This window comes from Rhipicephalus microplus, chromosome 8 (assembly GCF_043290135.1).
Source record: "Rhipicephalus microplus isolate Deutch F79 chromosome 8, USDA_Rmic, whole genome shotgun sequence".
In the NCBI taxonomy this organism is placed as follows: Eukaryota; Metazoa; Arthropoda; class Arachnida; order Ixodida; family Ixodidae; genus Rhipicephalus; species Rhipicephalus microplus.
The window spans coordinates 11,068,467-11,081,873 of record NC_134707.1 but is presented as its reverse complement, the minus strand read 5'-3'; the positions used below and the strand labels follow the sequence as shown (position 1 = coordinate 11,081,873).

General features: G+C 42.7%; 1 protein-coding gene across 1 annotated transcript in view; it reads right to left on the bottom strand.

Moving 5' to 3' along the window:
* Window positions 1-7,135: 7,135 nt before the first annotated feature.
* Window positions 7,136-13,407, bottom strand: part of LOC119164128 (WD repeat-containing protein 26) — a 35,580-nt gene continuing 29,308 nt past the window's right edge. The window contains exons 13-14 of the mRNA XM_037416238.2: window positions 10,510-10,716; window positions 7,136-7,502 (exon numbers count right to left, since the gene is read on the bottom strand). Of these exons, the coding sequence (XP_037272135.2) occupies window positions 7,423-7,502; window positions 10,510-10,716 (287 nt within the window). The 3' untranslated portion in view covers window positions 7,136-7,422. The remainder of the gene's footprint in view (window positions 7,503-10,509; window positions 10,717-13,407) is intronic.

Sequence of the window (13,407 nt, the reverse complement as noted above, 5' to 3'; positions counted from 1 at the left end):
AATTTTCCTTGGTGGGACTCAACTTGAAAAGCTGCCACAGGATAACTTCACTAAACAATTCCTATAAATATATTTGTTGCACTGTCGTAGCATTTAAAATTTTTAATTCATTGGCATTAGGGGAGAGACTGGCAAAAAGTGTAAAAGTTAGGCTTGTATAAAGCCTACTGTATTTGCTTGCACAGTGCAAGTGTTTGCTAGCATTGGTTATCATGCTAGCTGAAGTTAATTAGAAGTAGAGGTAATGCTGTGGGGAGACAAATTGCCTTAATATTAGGAAGGACACACTGGTAAAATACATAGGAGTTGGCATGAAACCTGCTGTATTTACTCACATATCAGCACTGTTTGCTAGTGATGAAACAGGAAACAAGTAAACATAAAGTCAATGTTCTCATGGAAATTTTACTGCTGTAGCAGACACTGGCAAATGAGCAAAATTTGTCCAAAGCCAACTGCGCTCGCTCACATCCCAGCACTTTTCGCCAGTGTGGAACATCAAGGTAAGCAATCAAAGATCATGCTATCGTGGGACAATTTTAATGCCCTGGTATTATGAGGGACACTCGAGAAAGTGTTTGCGTGACGTTTACATTACATATACCAGCATTGTTGGCTATCAAGGTAACTGAAGGTTATAGTAATTAATTAAAGGTAATGCTGTGGTGTAATAATTACAATGCCTACGCATTGGAAGGGACAGTGGCAAAAAGTGAACATGTTTGTGAGAAGCTTAATATAATTACATAATAACACGATTGGCCACCTAGGTTACAAATAATTGGAGCCAATTTCTGGCTATGCGATAGCAAGAATTTTCAATGCACTAGCACTAGAATGAGATGCTGGCAAAATGTGTGTGGATTTGCGCAAAGCTTGCCACATTTACATGCAAGCTACGAGCACTGCTGCTTTTTAAAATACAGGTAACTAAAGTGACAACTAAGGGGACCATTATAACGCAGTAACACCAAGAGAAACAATGGAAAAAAGGTCACAAGCTTTCATGAAGCCTACTGTATTTCTTCGTGTAAAAAAAATAGACCACCTCCCCGAAAAGAACCCCGATGAAATGCGAAGCACCAGCGGTGTGCACAGCGTTGAATCGGTTGCAACGGGCGCCGATGCGGGTGCTGGGAAAACGGTTCCGAGTGAAACTCGGTGTAGTGTTTACTTGAGTAAACATTTCTTTGAAACGCAAAGACACAGGAGGTGGGTTGGGTTTCGTGTATGTTTCATAGCAGATGAACGAGCCAAAAGAGTGTTTCCAGTTGAGCGTTGCAGGCGGTGGAGAGGGTGGAGCGAGAGAGAAGTGTGTTGCGAGCAAGCGGAGGAGCCGGCAGCAGCGGGCACCACTTTTGCATAACAAGTTGGAAACGTTTTCCAACATGCTATGCACTCACTACATGGTCTAAAGAGAATACACGCAGTAACGCGTGCTTTTTACAATGGATGGCCGGCTTTAAACCACGAAGTGATTATGATAATCACATGTTTGGATGCCTAATGGAAATGTATGCTTGTGCCACATAATAATAAGGCAATATTAGGTGATAAATGAGATTTATTGGTTCAAGTAAGCACTTGAGCAAGAGGCTTACGGACGATGAGAGTGGGTGGCAACAACTGGAACAAGAATCACGGCGTGGGTCACAACAGCTCACACTCAATTCTTCAGGCTAAGGTGGTGGCCCACTTTGGCATAATGTTCTTGTTCCTCTTTACACATGTTGTATTGTGAAGCCTGTGTACAGGATGCGTGTGTTATAAAGCATGAAATTTAACTGTATTTCCAAGCAGAGGAAGTTATTTTCACTGTATTTCCAAGCAGACTCGTTACTGTGTGGTAGAACATTTGCTTGCCACACAAATGGTGTAGGTTCGATTCTCAGTCAGACCCGAAATTTTTCATTTTATTTGCATCTCAATTTTTTGATCACGAACAAGACGATTTTTCACTCACAACCAATGATGCCCACATTGACATTGTTGCTGAAGCCAGAATTTTTGTAAAATGAGCTCTTTTATGCTATTGTGTTAATATAAGCACTGGTCTTGGCTATCAGGTAGTTCAAGGTAACTAAAGATAATGCACATGCATTTCACTAGCAATTTTTTCACTGTTGTGCTCATGCGTGTTAAAAACATGTTTTAACGTGTTTCATTTAAAACTTTAAATGACAAATTTTTTTGTTTCCCTTGTGTTTCAAAAATTAAATCAAAGCTGAGTTAGGATTAAGCTACTTCTTAATACATTTATGAAATCCTTAGTGATTTAGCATATTGGTGTGAAAAAATGCCAGACAACAGAACACATTAGTCTTTTTTTGCTAAAAGCATTAAAATATATTTGCACAAACGACAAAATCAGCAGTCAAATTTACTTATCGGCTCTCACAGAGAGCCGACAATAATTAGGCAAGCGGAAAAAAAGTCCAAATCGAGGACATGACAGAAACATTCACAAGCTGACAAGCATGTGGAAGCTGGCATGATATACACTTGACTCGCAAAAATTCAAGCTCCATGGTCAATTTGTCATACAATCATTTATCGATTTGGAATCAACAAATTATCATACTGATTACCATTTACGGTATGTGAACATCTGTTCCCACCGTTTCTTTATTCAAAGTATCTCGTAAAACAATGTACTATCCCTCTTGCTATACAACAATTGTAGTGCTTTTATGTTCTAAAACCACAATACGACGAGACACGCTATAGATGAGGGCTCAAAAAATTTAGATTACCAGAAGTTCCTAAGCCTGCACCTAAATCTAAGCATGTGGGCCTGTAGCATTCGCCTCCATTGGAAGTGCAGAAGCTGCTGTTGGGATTTGACCCCGAAATATTCATGTGAAGTCGAGCACCTTAATCACCAGAACACCGCGGCAGGCGACTTTGTAGGCATTGTGTTCCCATTCATACTTTTCAGCTGTTTTGTAACTAATATTTATCATACAGTTGTGCATGGCATTACGTTTTCTCATTTCACCCTTCTTCTGGTCAAAAACTTTTCTCCTACACTGTAAGCACTGTCTTGTTCACTTTATTTCTTGTGTTTATCACATCACCGTAAAGAGTCACCATTATGTAAAATGATTTATTCAATAACTAAAACAAGACGACAAATCTGAATTGAATTGGGACAGATACAAGACAATGCGAGGAATCCCAAATATGACACATGATTGCTACTTTTTCCCAGCCCGACAGCTCTTCAACATGTTCTCAGATTGCTGCAGTTACAAGTGATATTTGCAGTTAATTTGCAATTCTACACTTTTTCAGTCAAACAGCAGCAGATAAGGACTGCTAAGCAGTTTAAAACACAAATAAAAGCACTTCATAATTCGGGTATGGTTCATTGATAAGCCACCTCAAAATTACACCAATACGGATAAACTACATTTCAAGTTTCGTTAATAGCAGCTAAGAGATGTGTAATGCAAGAAGTTTTCACCGGTCTTTATGCATCTTTACTTGTGCGCTCAGCAGAAAAAAACATGAGTCACATTTCCTTAAGGGGGTATAGCAGGGTAACTGATACTGGTTAGTTTTAACCTAACATTTTAGAACTGGCTGAAAGTATTCGCACAAAATTTCACATGCTCACAAAGAATGTCACTGGGTATCACATGATACACTTTTTATGCCTACGATGTCTATTCTTCCTAAGGATGAATCCCAAGTTTTAAAGTGGTTTCCCTTATTCAATGTACCTTTTCTTTGCAACCACCACGAGGAATGTAACGGTATTCAGCTGTGTTATTGTAGATAGACGTAGGTTATATCGCAACTATAAAAAAAGAACATTCTTTAGTGAGTTACTGTCAAAAAAATAAAATAAGTGCATTCACAAAGCCACAGAGGATGTGAATTATAGTGCAATTTTTTTACTGTTTCGCTATTCATGAAATCCACAACTTTCTTGGTTCAGATTGTTTCCAACTTGTTGTAGCTCATGGATGCAAAGTTTTATTAGAATCGATTCAGTACTTTTTTGAGGAAATTAAAGTTCGAAAATTTATTTTAAAAAATCGCAATAAGAGAAAAATAAAGTTTTCTGCGCACGTACTGCTTACGCCAGAGGGCGGGTGGCGCACTTTGGCTCGACATTTGAACCACTTGGAGCGGCCGCTCGACGTCGGGCTTCCACAGGTGAAGTGGATTTTTCGCTGTCAAAATTGCAAACTAAACTTTTCGGGGGCCTTGCCCCCGTATTCAACACTCCTCGACTCGACTTTTGCCCTTCACTTGACAGAGTTGAGCACTGCGCCACTGCTCGGCTGAAAATGACACTGCAATACTCAAGAATACCAGCAAATTATCAGTGATATGCAGTGACCTGCCCTGCCTAGAGATGGCGCTCCCATCGGCTTTCTCAAGTGAAGTTGGGGCGGCGTTGAGTGAAGGGGCGTTCTAGAATACGGGGGTTAGACTACCATAGCTCCTTAAATCGTAGTAACACTCCTCCATCCTGCATGAATGAGTCTTTAGGGCAACGTTTCTGTTCAAAATATTCAGAAAACAAGAGATCTACATACTTTCAAAAGCCAAACATAAACTGGAAAGTTGATCAAGCGCCTCTCCTATCGTTCCTTCGTAACGTTAGACTGCCTCAGTCAGCAACTGTACTCTCCTCATTTATGCACAACAATTTGAAATTTTTCAATTTGGCAGCCAATGATGTCACAACGAATCACCTGCATAGTGACCCTCGTGATGGCAAAACAAACAATGCAAACCTACAAACAACAATGCTAACAGCACCATAAAAGACAGATGAGGAACATTGCAACTCATTTGTGCTCTCTGGCGCTGTATGCAGCATGACAAGCCAACAAGCTCAACGAAACAGCTGGACCAGTTTACGTTCACAACTGTATCCAAAACATTTCTCATACCGGTATGCTATTTGAAGTACAAATATAATGCATCACAGAATATACGGAACCAAACATCCATTTTCAGTCCTTAACGGAAAATAGGTCCGTACTTATGAAAAGCTTGAATTAGTGCGAGAATACTAACACGAATCGCAGATTTTCCGGTGCTTTTGTCAGCGGAAAAAACGTGGTTGAGAGCCAAACACCTGTTTTCATTTTTTTACAGAAAACATGTCCATACACTTCTGAAGAGCTTGAATTTGTGCGAAAAAACCGTAACACGAATCACAGATGTACTGGAGGATTCGTCAACGAGAAAAAAAACATGGTTGCCAAATTCGGCTAACCAGCGATCAATTTCGAGCACGCAAGAGAGTGCAAGCAAATCTTGCCAGGGCGATGCAACGATGCAAAAGGCAAACTTTGCTACAACAAAGTCACATTCATTGAAGCATGTATTTGCTAGATGATTTATTATATCAGTGTTTGTTATAAATGTAGTTCGGCTGTTTTGTTAATGATGGCGAGCAGGACATTCTGTAATAACAAGCAAAGCAACGGCGTAAATGCTACAAGACGGCAAACGAAACTCAATTGGAGGCGAAGTTTGGCCAACGTCATCATAACCATGACCAGCACACATTCACAGCAAAATCCATAGGTTAAAAAAAATGTGCTCAAGCTTTTAAAAAGTGGTTTTCACTCAACATTACATGACTGTGCAAGACTGCGATGCCTAACACTTAAATGAAACAAACCTTTTGACCACAAAAAAAAAAAAAAAAAAAAAAGTGCCAGAAAGACTTCCACTTCGCTCATTTCTACTTCTCTCTAGAGAGTATGCTCATCTACTACATTGGCAACATTGGGAGGGCAAAAAAAAGTAAGTGTTAATGCTAGAAATGTTATTACAGCATGCTCACAAATGCACAATTAGCACACACACACACATGCAACAAAACGTTTCTAATTTGTTACATTTCCTGTATTCCAGTCTAAATCTCGCACTCAAATTTTTTTTTTCTCCTTTAAGGGTCCCATCATGTCAAGACTTGCATCTTGTGTCACAGTGTTTATTTTTCAATTTTCTCCCCCAATTTGTTTGTTTTTTTCACATTATCGAGGCATTCATGCTCTCAAAACACTCATGCGGTCCGTATTTACATTGTTGTACGCATTGCGCAGGTCGCTGAATATACTCCACAAACTCTGAGCTTCTTAAGCTAGGAGATAACACGCCTCGTTTACAAGCCTCGTTTCGACGCCAAAAATATGCATGCAACTCGATCTTTCAAAACACCTTTATTTACTTGAAAACACCTTTAAATTCTGCGAGCGTCCCTTTCATAGTGAATGCGATGCTCACTCCGTCATATAGTTCACTGCCAGCGCTACGATGAAAATTAAGACTCTCACATTCATGCAATCTACTACAGATCCGAACATATACTTTTCAAACAACCGCATTAATGCATCCTTTTTAAATCTCATCTCGTACGTTAACCCGCCTTCCAAATAGAGGCAACAAAGCCAACGACGCCAAAAGCACAGATTAAATTGAAGAAGCCTGCATGGGTACGATTATAATTTCAGAGTTGAAATTTGGTTGCTCTGAGCTATATATTATATTTTTTTCTTCAAGAACTATCGATGATGCCGAACCTTTGGCCCAATAGAGCCCATCACGCCAAGGCAGAGGCAGTGCAAGTTTTCGGCGCAATATCACAACATCGAATAACACCACTGTGAGACGAGTCTAGTTTACAGCACAAGAGCCGTCTACACATACTGACAACGCACAAACGACAGCGAAAACTGTGCTGCCAGCCAATGGAGAAAAGAGCAATTCTCAGTTTCAACAAATGGTGCGAAGGTGTACGAGGTGCACCCCAATATGAGGACGCGCCAGGATAGCTGAACAACGATTTCCGATACAACGCACTTACTACGCAAAATAAGTAATTGAAAAGGAAATTTTAAAAATCCATTTTTTTTACAACACACCAAACAAAACTCTCTTGCTCTCTCTATGTGCAAAAAGCTTGCTGGAGTTAAAAAATCATCAATAAACTGCTTTCGAAGTTGCTTGCACAACATATGCCAACCAACATTATGCAATCGGCCAACCGAGCCGTCAACGGCGCATCCGACGCCGTCTGTTAGCTCGGCAATGCTTTCCAGACGTCTGCATCTAAGCCGAGCCTCAAAACGAAATCCGCGTGCGTACAACGCGACAAGATGCGCTTGCTTTCCGCCACCTAGACAACTTCAGAGCCAAGCCGAGCTTGAAACAGAGCTTGTCTGCAATCCGCGGGCCGGGTGTCTTCGGCATTCTGTGGCACACTTGTGCCTGGCTGACAACACGCACGGGCGTAACGGCAGATGCGTTCATGCATTGGTGCGATTCAGACAGTCGGTTTCCTTTTTTTTTTTCTTCCACATTCGATTCCTCTTTCTCCCATCTTCACACAATGCTATGAAACATGTATTGATTAAAGTCCCTTAGAAGATAAAGAAAGGCGGCGTGGGGCTAGACGACCGAATTGCCGTCGCCGTCACAGACACCATTGCTGCTGCCATTGGAGTACGGGGATCCTTCGCCCATGTCACCTGCAACGAAAAGAGAAAAAACGGCAGTTTCGTAAATGAAGTGTGCTAAAATGATTGAACTGCGAAACTTACCCACTGCCGCCACACGTCATAAATTAGTGCCATAACTTTAACCTAAAAAAAAAGTGCTATGCAATTACTTTGTTTTTTGTTTTTTAGACACAAGGGCTTAAGTTTCGAAAATGTAAACTGTTTCAGGCAAAACGGGAAAAGAAAAACACGTCATACTTACGACACCTTCGGTTGAACCAGTGCTGAAGCAGATAGTGGTTGCATTTAATTCATTACTGCTCTATGAATGTGCTTTCTAAGAAAAGCTTTATTTTCAATGCAATCCATCCCGTCATGTACTGAAGCATACTCGATTCCAACTAATGCTTTCTTCAATTAGACTAAAACGAAGGTGTGTTACAGAAACGAGTACAAATGCAGCCGTCCTGTGTTCGGCAATTGCTAAATTAAGAACTAGTTAAGCAGTCCTTTCGAGCACCACCAGTGATGCAATCTTGTATGAATTCGCAATTCGGTGGGAGATGTCCGTTCCATCGAGTCATACAAGATTGGCCCATTTGAGCCGTGACGAATGCCGTGACGTTCTATGTCACGTGAGCTGAGGTCTCGCTTGTCTGTTTTTGTCGGTTTCTTGGACAGAGGTGAACGAACGGTCAAAGAGAGGGTCTGTAATGAAACGAAGGAATTGAAATGGCTGCGAGGCGGCATAGATTGGATTGAAATGTAAGCGCTTCGCGCCTTTTCAGTATCCAGGCACTTTGAGAACATGGCGTTTTCTTTCTCTGTCACGGTATTTTGTCTCGCCTGTGCGGCATCTGCAGTCGAGCAGAGACGACAAAGTGAGGTTAGCGAGGCAAATGATGCATTCGAATAGTTGACTGAAGAAGAGTTCCGACAATGTTTTCGTCTGTCGAAACGAACATTGCGTATCTTGTGCGACGAACTTGAACCTATCATTGGATGCCAGCGAGCTAGTGGCCTGGAAATATACACCAATGTCAAAGAACGAATCGCCCAGGCCATTCGACGGTCACTCCCGTTTGTGCCTTTTTGATAGCGGCGGCATCGCAGTGGGCCTCAAGCACTTACGCTTTGGCTCAGTCTTTCTTCGTTGTTGTAGTCAGTCTGTCCGTGTTCGTTGTCGTAGACGGACAGACAGGCCGATCGACGGATAGACTCACGGACAGAGAGACGGACAAACGGACGGATGGTCACACAGACAGAACGACAGACAGATGGACAGAGGATTCCAGGTTTACCAATAAAACCCTTTCAAGCTTCACCTCGCTCATCATCATTCACTCTATGGATATGCTATGATATTTTTGCAGGGCAGGCCCTTTATGGTCAAGTGCGTCACTTAGCTCTTGCGACAGCCACCGCTGGTCGGTGACGGCGAGTCTGTGCCCCAGCTCGATGGCTTTCGCTGCCAGCTGGGGATGTGTCTCCATGAAGACGAGACCCATCACGTGCCAAGCCTTGGAAATGCGGAGGAGGTGCTCTTTTTGGCTACCTGTTGAGGCTACCTGTTGGGCGATTGATTTTGCTCGATTGAGCCAACAGATTCAGAAGTCGCGCCATTTGAATTTAAATCTTGGCATACCTGCGGAAGCTCGAATCTGCATCTGACACCCGGTTGTGGAAGTCCGTTGTGATAGGTCGGAGGCTTTGGGAAAGTAAGACTGAAGGTTGAATTTAAATAGTGGTGAAGATACGAGTAGAGCAATTGCTTGAAACGAGGTTATACCTAGCGCTACCACTAAACGTCCCGCCAAATGACGACCCTGCTTAGAGTCATTTAAAAACAATAATGAGAAAATACAATTCGATCGCACCACATTCCATATGCAACACACTTCAGTAGTGTGCAATAACAGTCAAACATTCCTCAACACGTTAGAAGCACTTCTCAACTTGCTATACGGTCCCCAAGCCGACGTTAAAATTGTGATGCGGGCCTCCATTTTCCTGATTGGCTGTTCGCTTCCCCCTTCCCCACGTTCCTCGGGACCGATGCAGACTGCCCACTTTTCGACGGAACGAACGCAACACTTCCGTCCGAACTTGTGACACGTACAAGATTGCACCCCAGACCAAAGCCTGTCAGCAGGTCAAAGTTTAACACACATGTCTACCAACTTATGAACACTAAAATTCATAAAACTCCCTTTGCCCACGAAAGTGGGAAGGAGTGTTCTTAAGAACTTTTTTTTAAATGTTTGCCATAGAGAGATCTCTTGTAAGATACACCAGTACCATATTATTAACAATGGTTTTGTCTTTTCCACAATGCAGTTAAATGAAGCTAGCTTAGAAAGACTGAGACTTACAGACAAGGGCTGGCACCTTTTTTTTTCTTTTCAGCACAATGTTCCAACAAATTTTCAATAAATTTGACTCAAAAGTATATAAATCATGGAATGGGGCCAACGTTTATAAAGTATAAGAAAAAAAACTATCCTGCACTGTCAGAAAAGTGGGGGCTGGGAAAATGGCGGCAAGCGAAGCTTGGTTTGTCCATACCTACTATTTTTCTTTATTGCAAACACAATATGAAATACTTTCTTCTAACTTTTTCCTCCCCACATGTGGAGAATCTGGCCTTCACCCAAAAGCTTAGTCGCACAACAATTCTGTTGCAAAAGGCATTGATGACAGCCACACATGAAACAATTAAAGGCAGCATTGATATGTGGGCACGTGGAATGGACAGTGACATTGATAAAAGATCGAATTGCCGAATCAAACAGCTCATTGCCGACAAGCTCATCATCGAGAGAGCATCAGTTGTTGAAAAACGGTGAATACAAATATGCATGCGACTGAAGCACCAGGGCCCTACACTAACACTTCTTCACACTCGCCGGAACCGAGTTTTTCACAAAGTGCACCACCACCATCACCGAAATTTGTAACTCATAGAAGCTGCGCTTGAAATACAGTAGGTTTGGCAGGTACGATCACGTTGCCGGAACAAACACAATGGGAGACAAACCCGACTGGGAGCTGGGCGAAGCATTGGGCACATTGGTGGGCACGGCAGCTGCGGGGCCCCAGACACGGATGGTGCAGTCGTCAGAGACGCTGACCAGCATTGACGGGCAGGCTGGGTTCCAGCTGACGCAGTTCACCGACCGTGAGTGACCCTGCAGCACGGCAATCGGCTTCTCCCATTTGACGTGATAGATGTACACCTTGTTGTCTGCAAGTGCACGCGTGAGAGGGAAGCAAGTCCCTTGAGAACCAACAGAAAGAGTTTCCAAGACAAAGCGGCTCTGCACAAATGGCATGTTGCAAGTACGCTTCTCCTTGCACTGCACAGTCAAAACTGCATAAATGCGTGACAAGAGAATGAGGCACAAGTATGCACAAAGTTCACAGTTCTCCCTGCCAGATACTAGTGCATTATGCAAATACGTGCTACAGATGGCTATAAACAGCACTTAGGCTACAATGCACACTAATGGAAAATTAAGAGCTATTAAGAGTCCAAAACTCATCCATGATGTGCTTCCAGCTCCGCTGCCAGCTTCTGACACATGCAGCCCGCAGAACAATCCCCTCAGAGATCTGTACCTTTTATTCAGAGGGCACTGTCACTGATGCCATCGCTGTCACTACACTACACTACACCATCGCTGTGTCACTATAACCAGATCTGTGATGTAGACTCTGGAGGCTAAATACAGCACATTTAGCCTAGAGGACTTTCCAAGTCTGTTAAGGGACACTAAAGGCAACTACAGTAAAATCTCGGTAGAACGAACACAACGTAAACGAACTTTTCAGACGAGCAAACTTTTAAGAAATCCCACGCCGACTGCTAATAGATTCAATGTAAAATTATTTCACAACTACGTACTTCAGAATACCAAACCTTTCAGAATAACGAGCTCTAAGTTAGTTCCACATTATATTAACGCCTCAGTACTTCAAACTCATGTTCTGAAATCCGTCGCGACCACCGGCGCGGTACCCAAGTACACAACACAGCGAACGAACGCCTTGCTTCTCGGAAGATGCGCGACGGTGTGGAGGGGAAAAAAAATTGGCCCCGTATTTGCATATTTCACAGCAAATGTCGTCTAAAGACGATAGTCTTGCGTGTGGAGTGAAAAAAATGTTTATTTGATGTTCTGCGCAGGAAAATCGGCAAATTGTATTCTGGAAGCACTGCGTTAGAGAGTCTCGATCCGTGCAGCGAAGGGGAACGAGCGCATCGAGGCCCGTTAGACACGAGTGCCATCTGGCAGATATCTTCAAAAATGAAGGAAAACGTACGCGCTCACGGACAATGACGCTCACCTGTCTTGGAGGCGATAAGGTGTAGAACGCAAAGCGATGGGCAGGTGCCGCCACCGTGTCGTCTTAGCAAAGTGTTGGAAACACTTGCCTTTTTGGGCATCGCGTTGCACTGTTAGCGCAGCGCGATAAACGCTACGGTCCTTAGAATTACTTACATTGCCTTCTCCAGTATAATGACACTCATACAAAATATCGACGTGTTGTCATGGTACCTCAGATATGCGCAATAATTGCTTTTTAATTGACAATTGCAGAAGTATGAACGCTGAAACTTGAGCGACATTGATGGGCCCTGCGGATGGCGTTGGCCGTTTGAGGTATCGTTTGATGCAGTTTGGGGTATCGTTAGCGCGGACACACAAATGTACAGACAGACAGAAAGACACACCAAACTTTTAGTGTCGAAGGTCCCCAAGAAAGACTTTTCGCCTTTAAAAAACCGAAAGGACGACTTTCTTTTCTTTCTTTTTATTGAAACGCCGATGCTGCAGGTTTACAAGCGCAGAGGCGAGGGCAACATGGGAGGGCAAGGTCAGCGAGGCAGAGGGCAGAGTGGGAGTTGTGGAGCAGGAAGCATGGGCGCGGAAAACCTGAGACAGCGAGAAAGCAGAAAACGAAACGCGAGAAATTTTCTTTTTTAGCTCTTTCTTTTCTTCGGAAAAGTCCATGAAAACCGCGACGCTTTGGGTTTTTTTTTATCTGTCACTTCTACATGTGATCTAGGAGGCCAAAGGGGTATAGCTGTTCTCCGAGGAGGCCTTGTCAGTCGTGTTCATCTTTTTGGCGATTACTTATCGCGTCCGCAAAGCAAGTCTGCATTCGTGCTGCGGTGCTACTACAATGAGTTCATCTCTGCTCACGACGAAGAAGCAGGAGCAGTTTTTGCTAAGGAGAATGTGGATGTGCTGGAGGCCTTCGCACTGCGAAGTTTGTGCTGCACGCATACAAAATAAAAAACAGACTTCTTTAAGTAAACGTGCATTTATTGGTGTTCACTAGCGCATTTGTTTTTTATCGTGAAAAACGAGCTCAAGAAACCACTGTTGTAAAGGTAAGTTGTTTTGGTCGGCGGAAAAAAAGTCTTTATGGTTAATTATTGGGCTTTCATTATAATGACCTTTCAAAATAATGAACAAATTGCCACAATCCCTTGAAGTTCGTTATACCGAAATTTTACTGTAACAATTTACGTCAGAGTGAAAAAGCGATGTTTGAGCATATCTAATACGTCAATATTATCAACAGTAGTACTCTACTAACCAAGAAATTAAGTCAATGTACGCCACCATATGCACCACAAGTGGGACGTTTTAGAATAATCCCAATGACATTAAAAGTTTCGAGTACAATTATTCACTAGTAATCAAAGTAGCTGCAATAAATAAAAACATTTCATGCATTACCACAAGCAATGGAATTCTGCCTGTCCGTTTCTGTTTGATTGATGGGAAAAAAGAACCGCTAGGCGCTACCATGAGGAACGATGCGAGTGGATCAAAAGCACACGGTCGCGTCTCAGTGGTAGTTTCAGTATTGAGTACTGCTGTGTGTGTTTTCCACACTCATATAAGTCACTGCGACGAAAAGG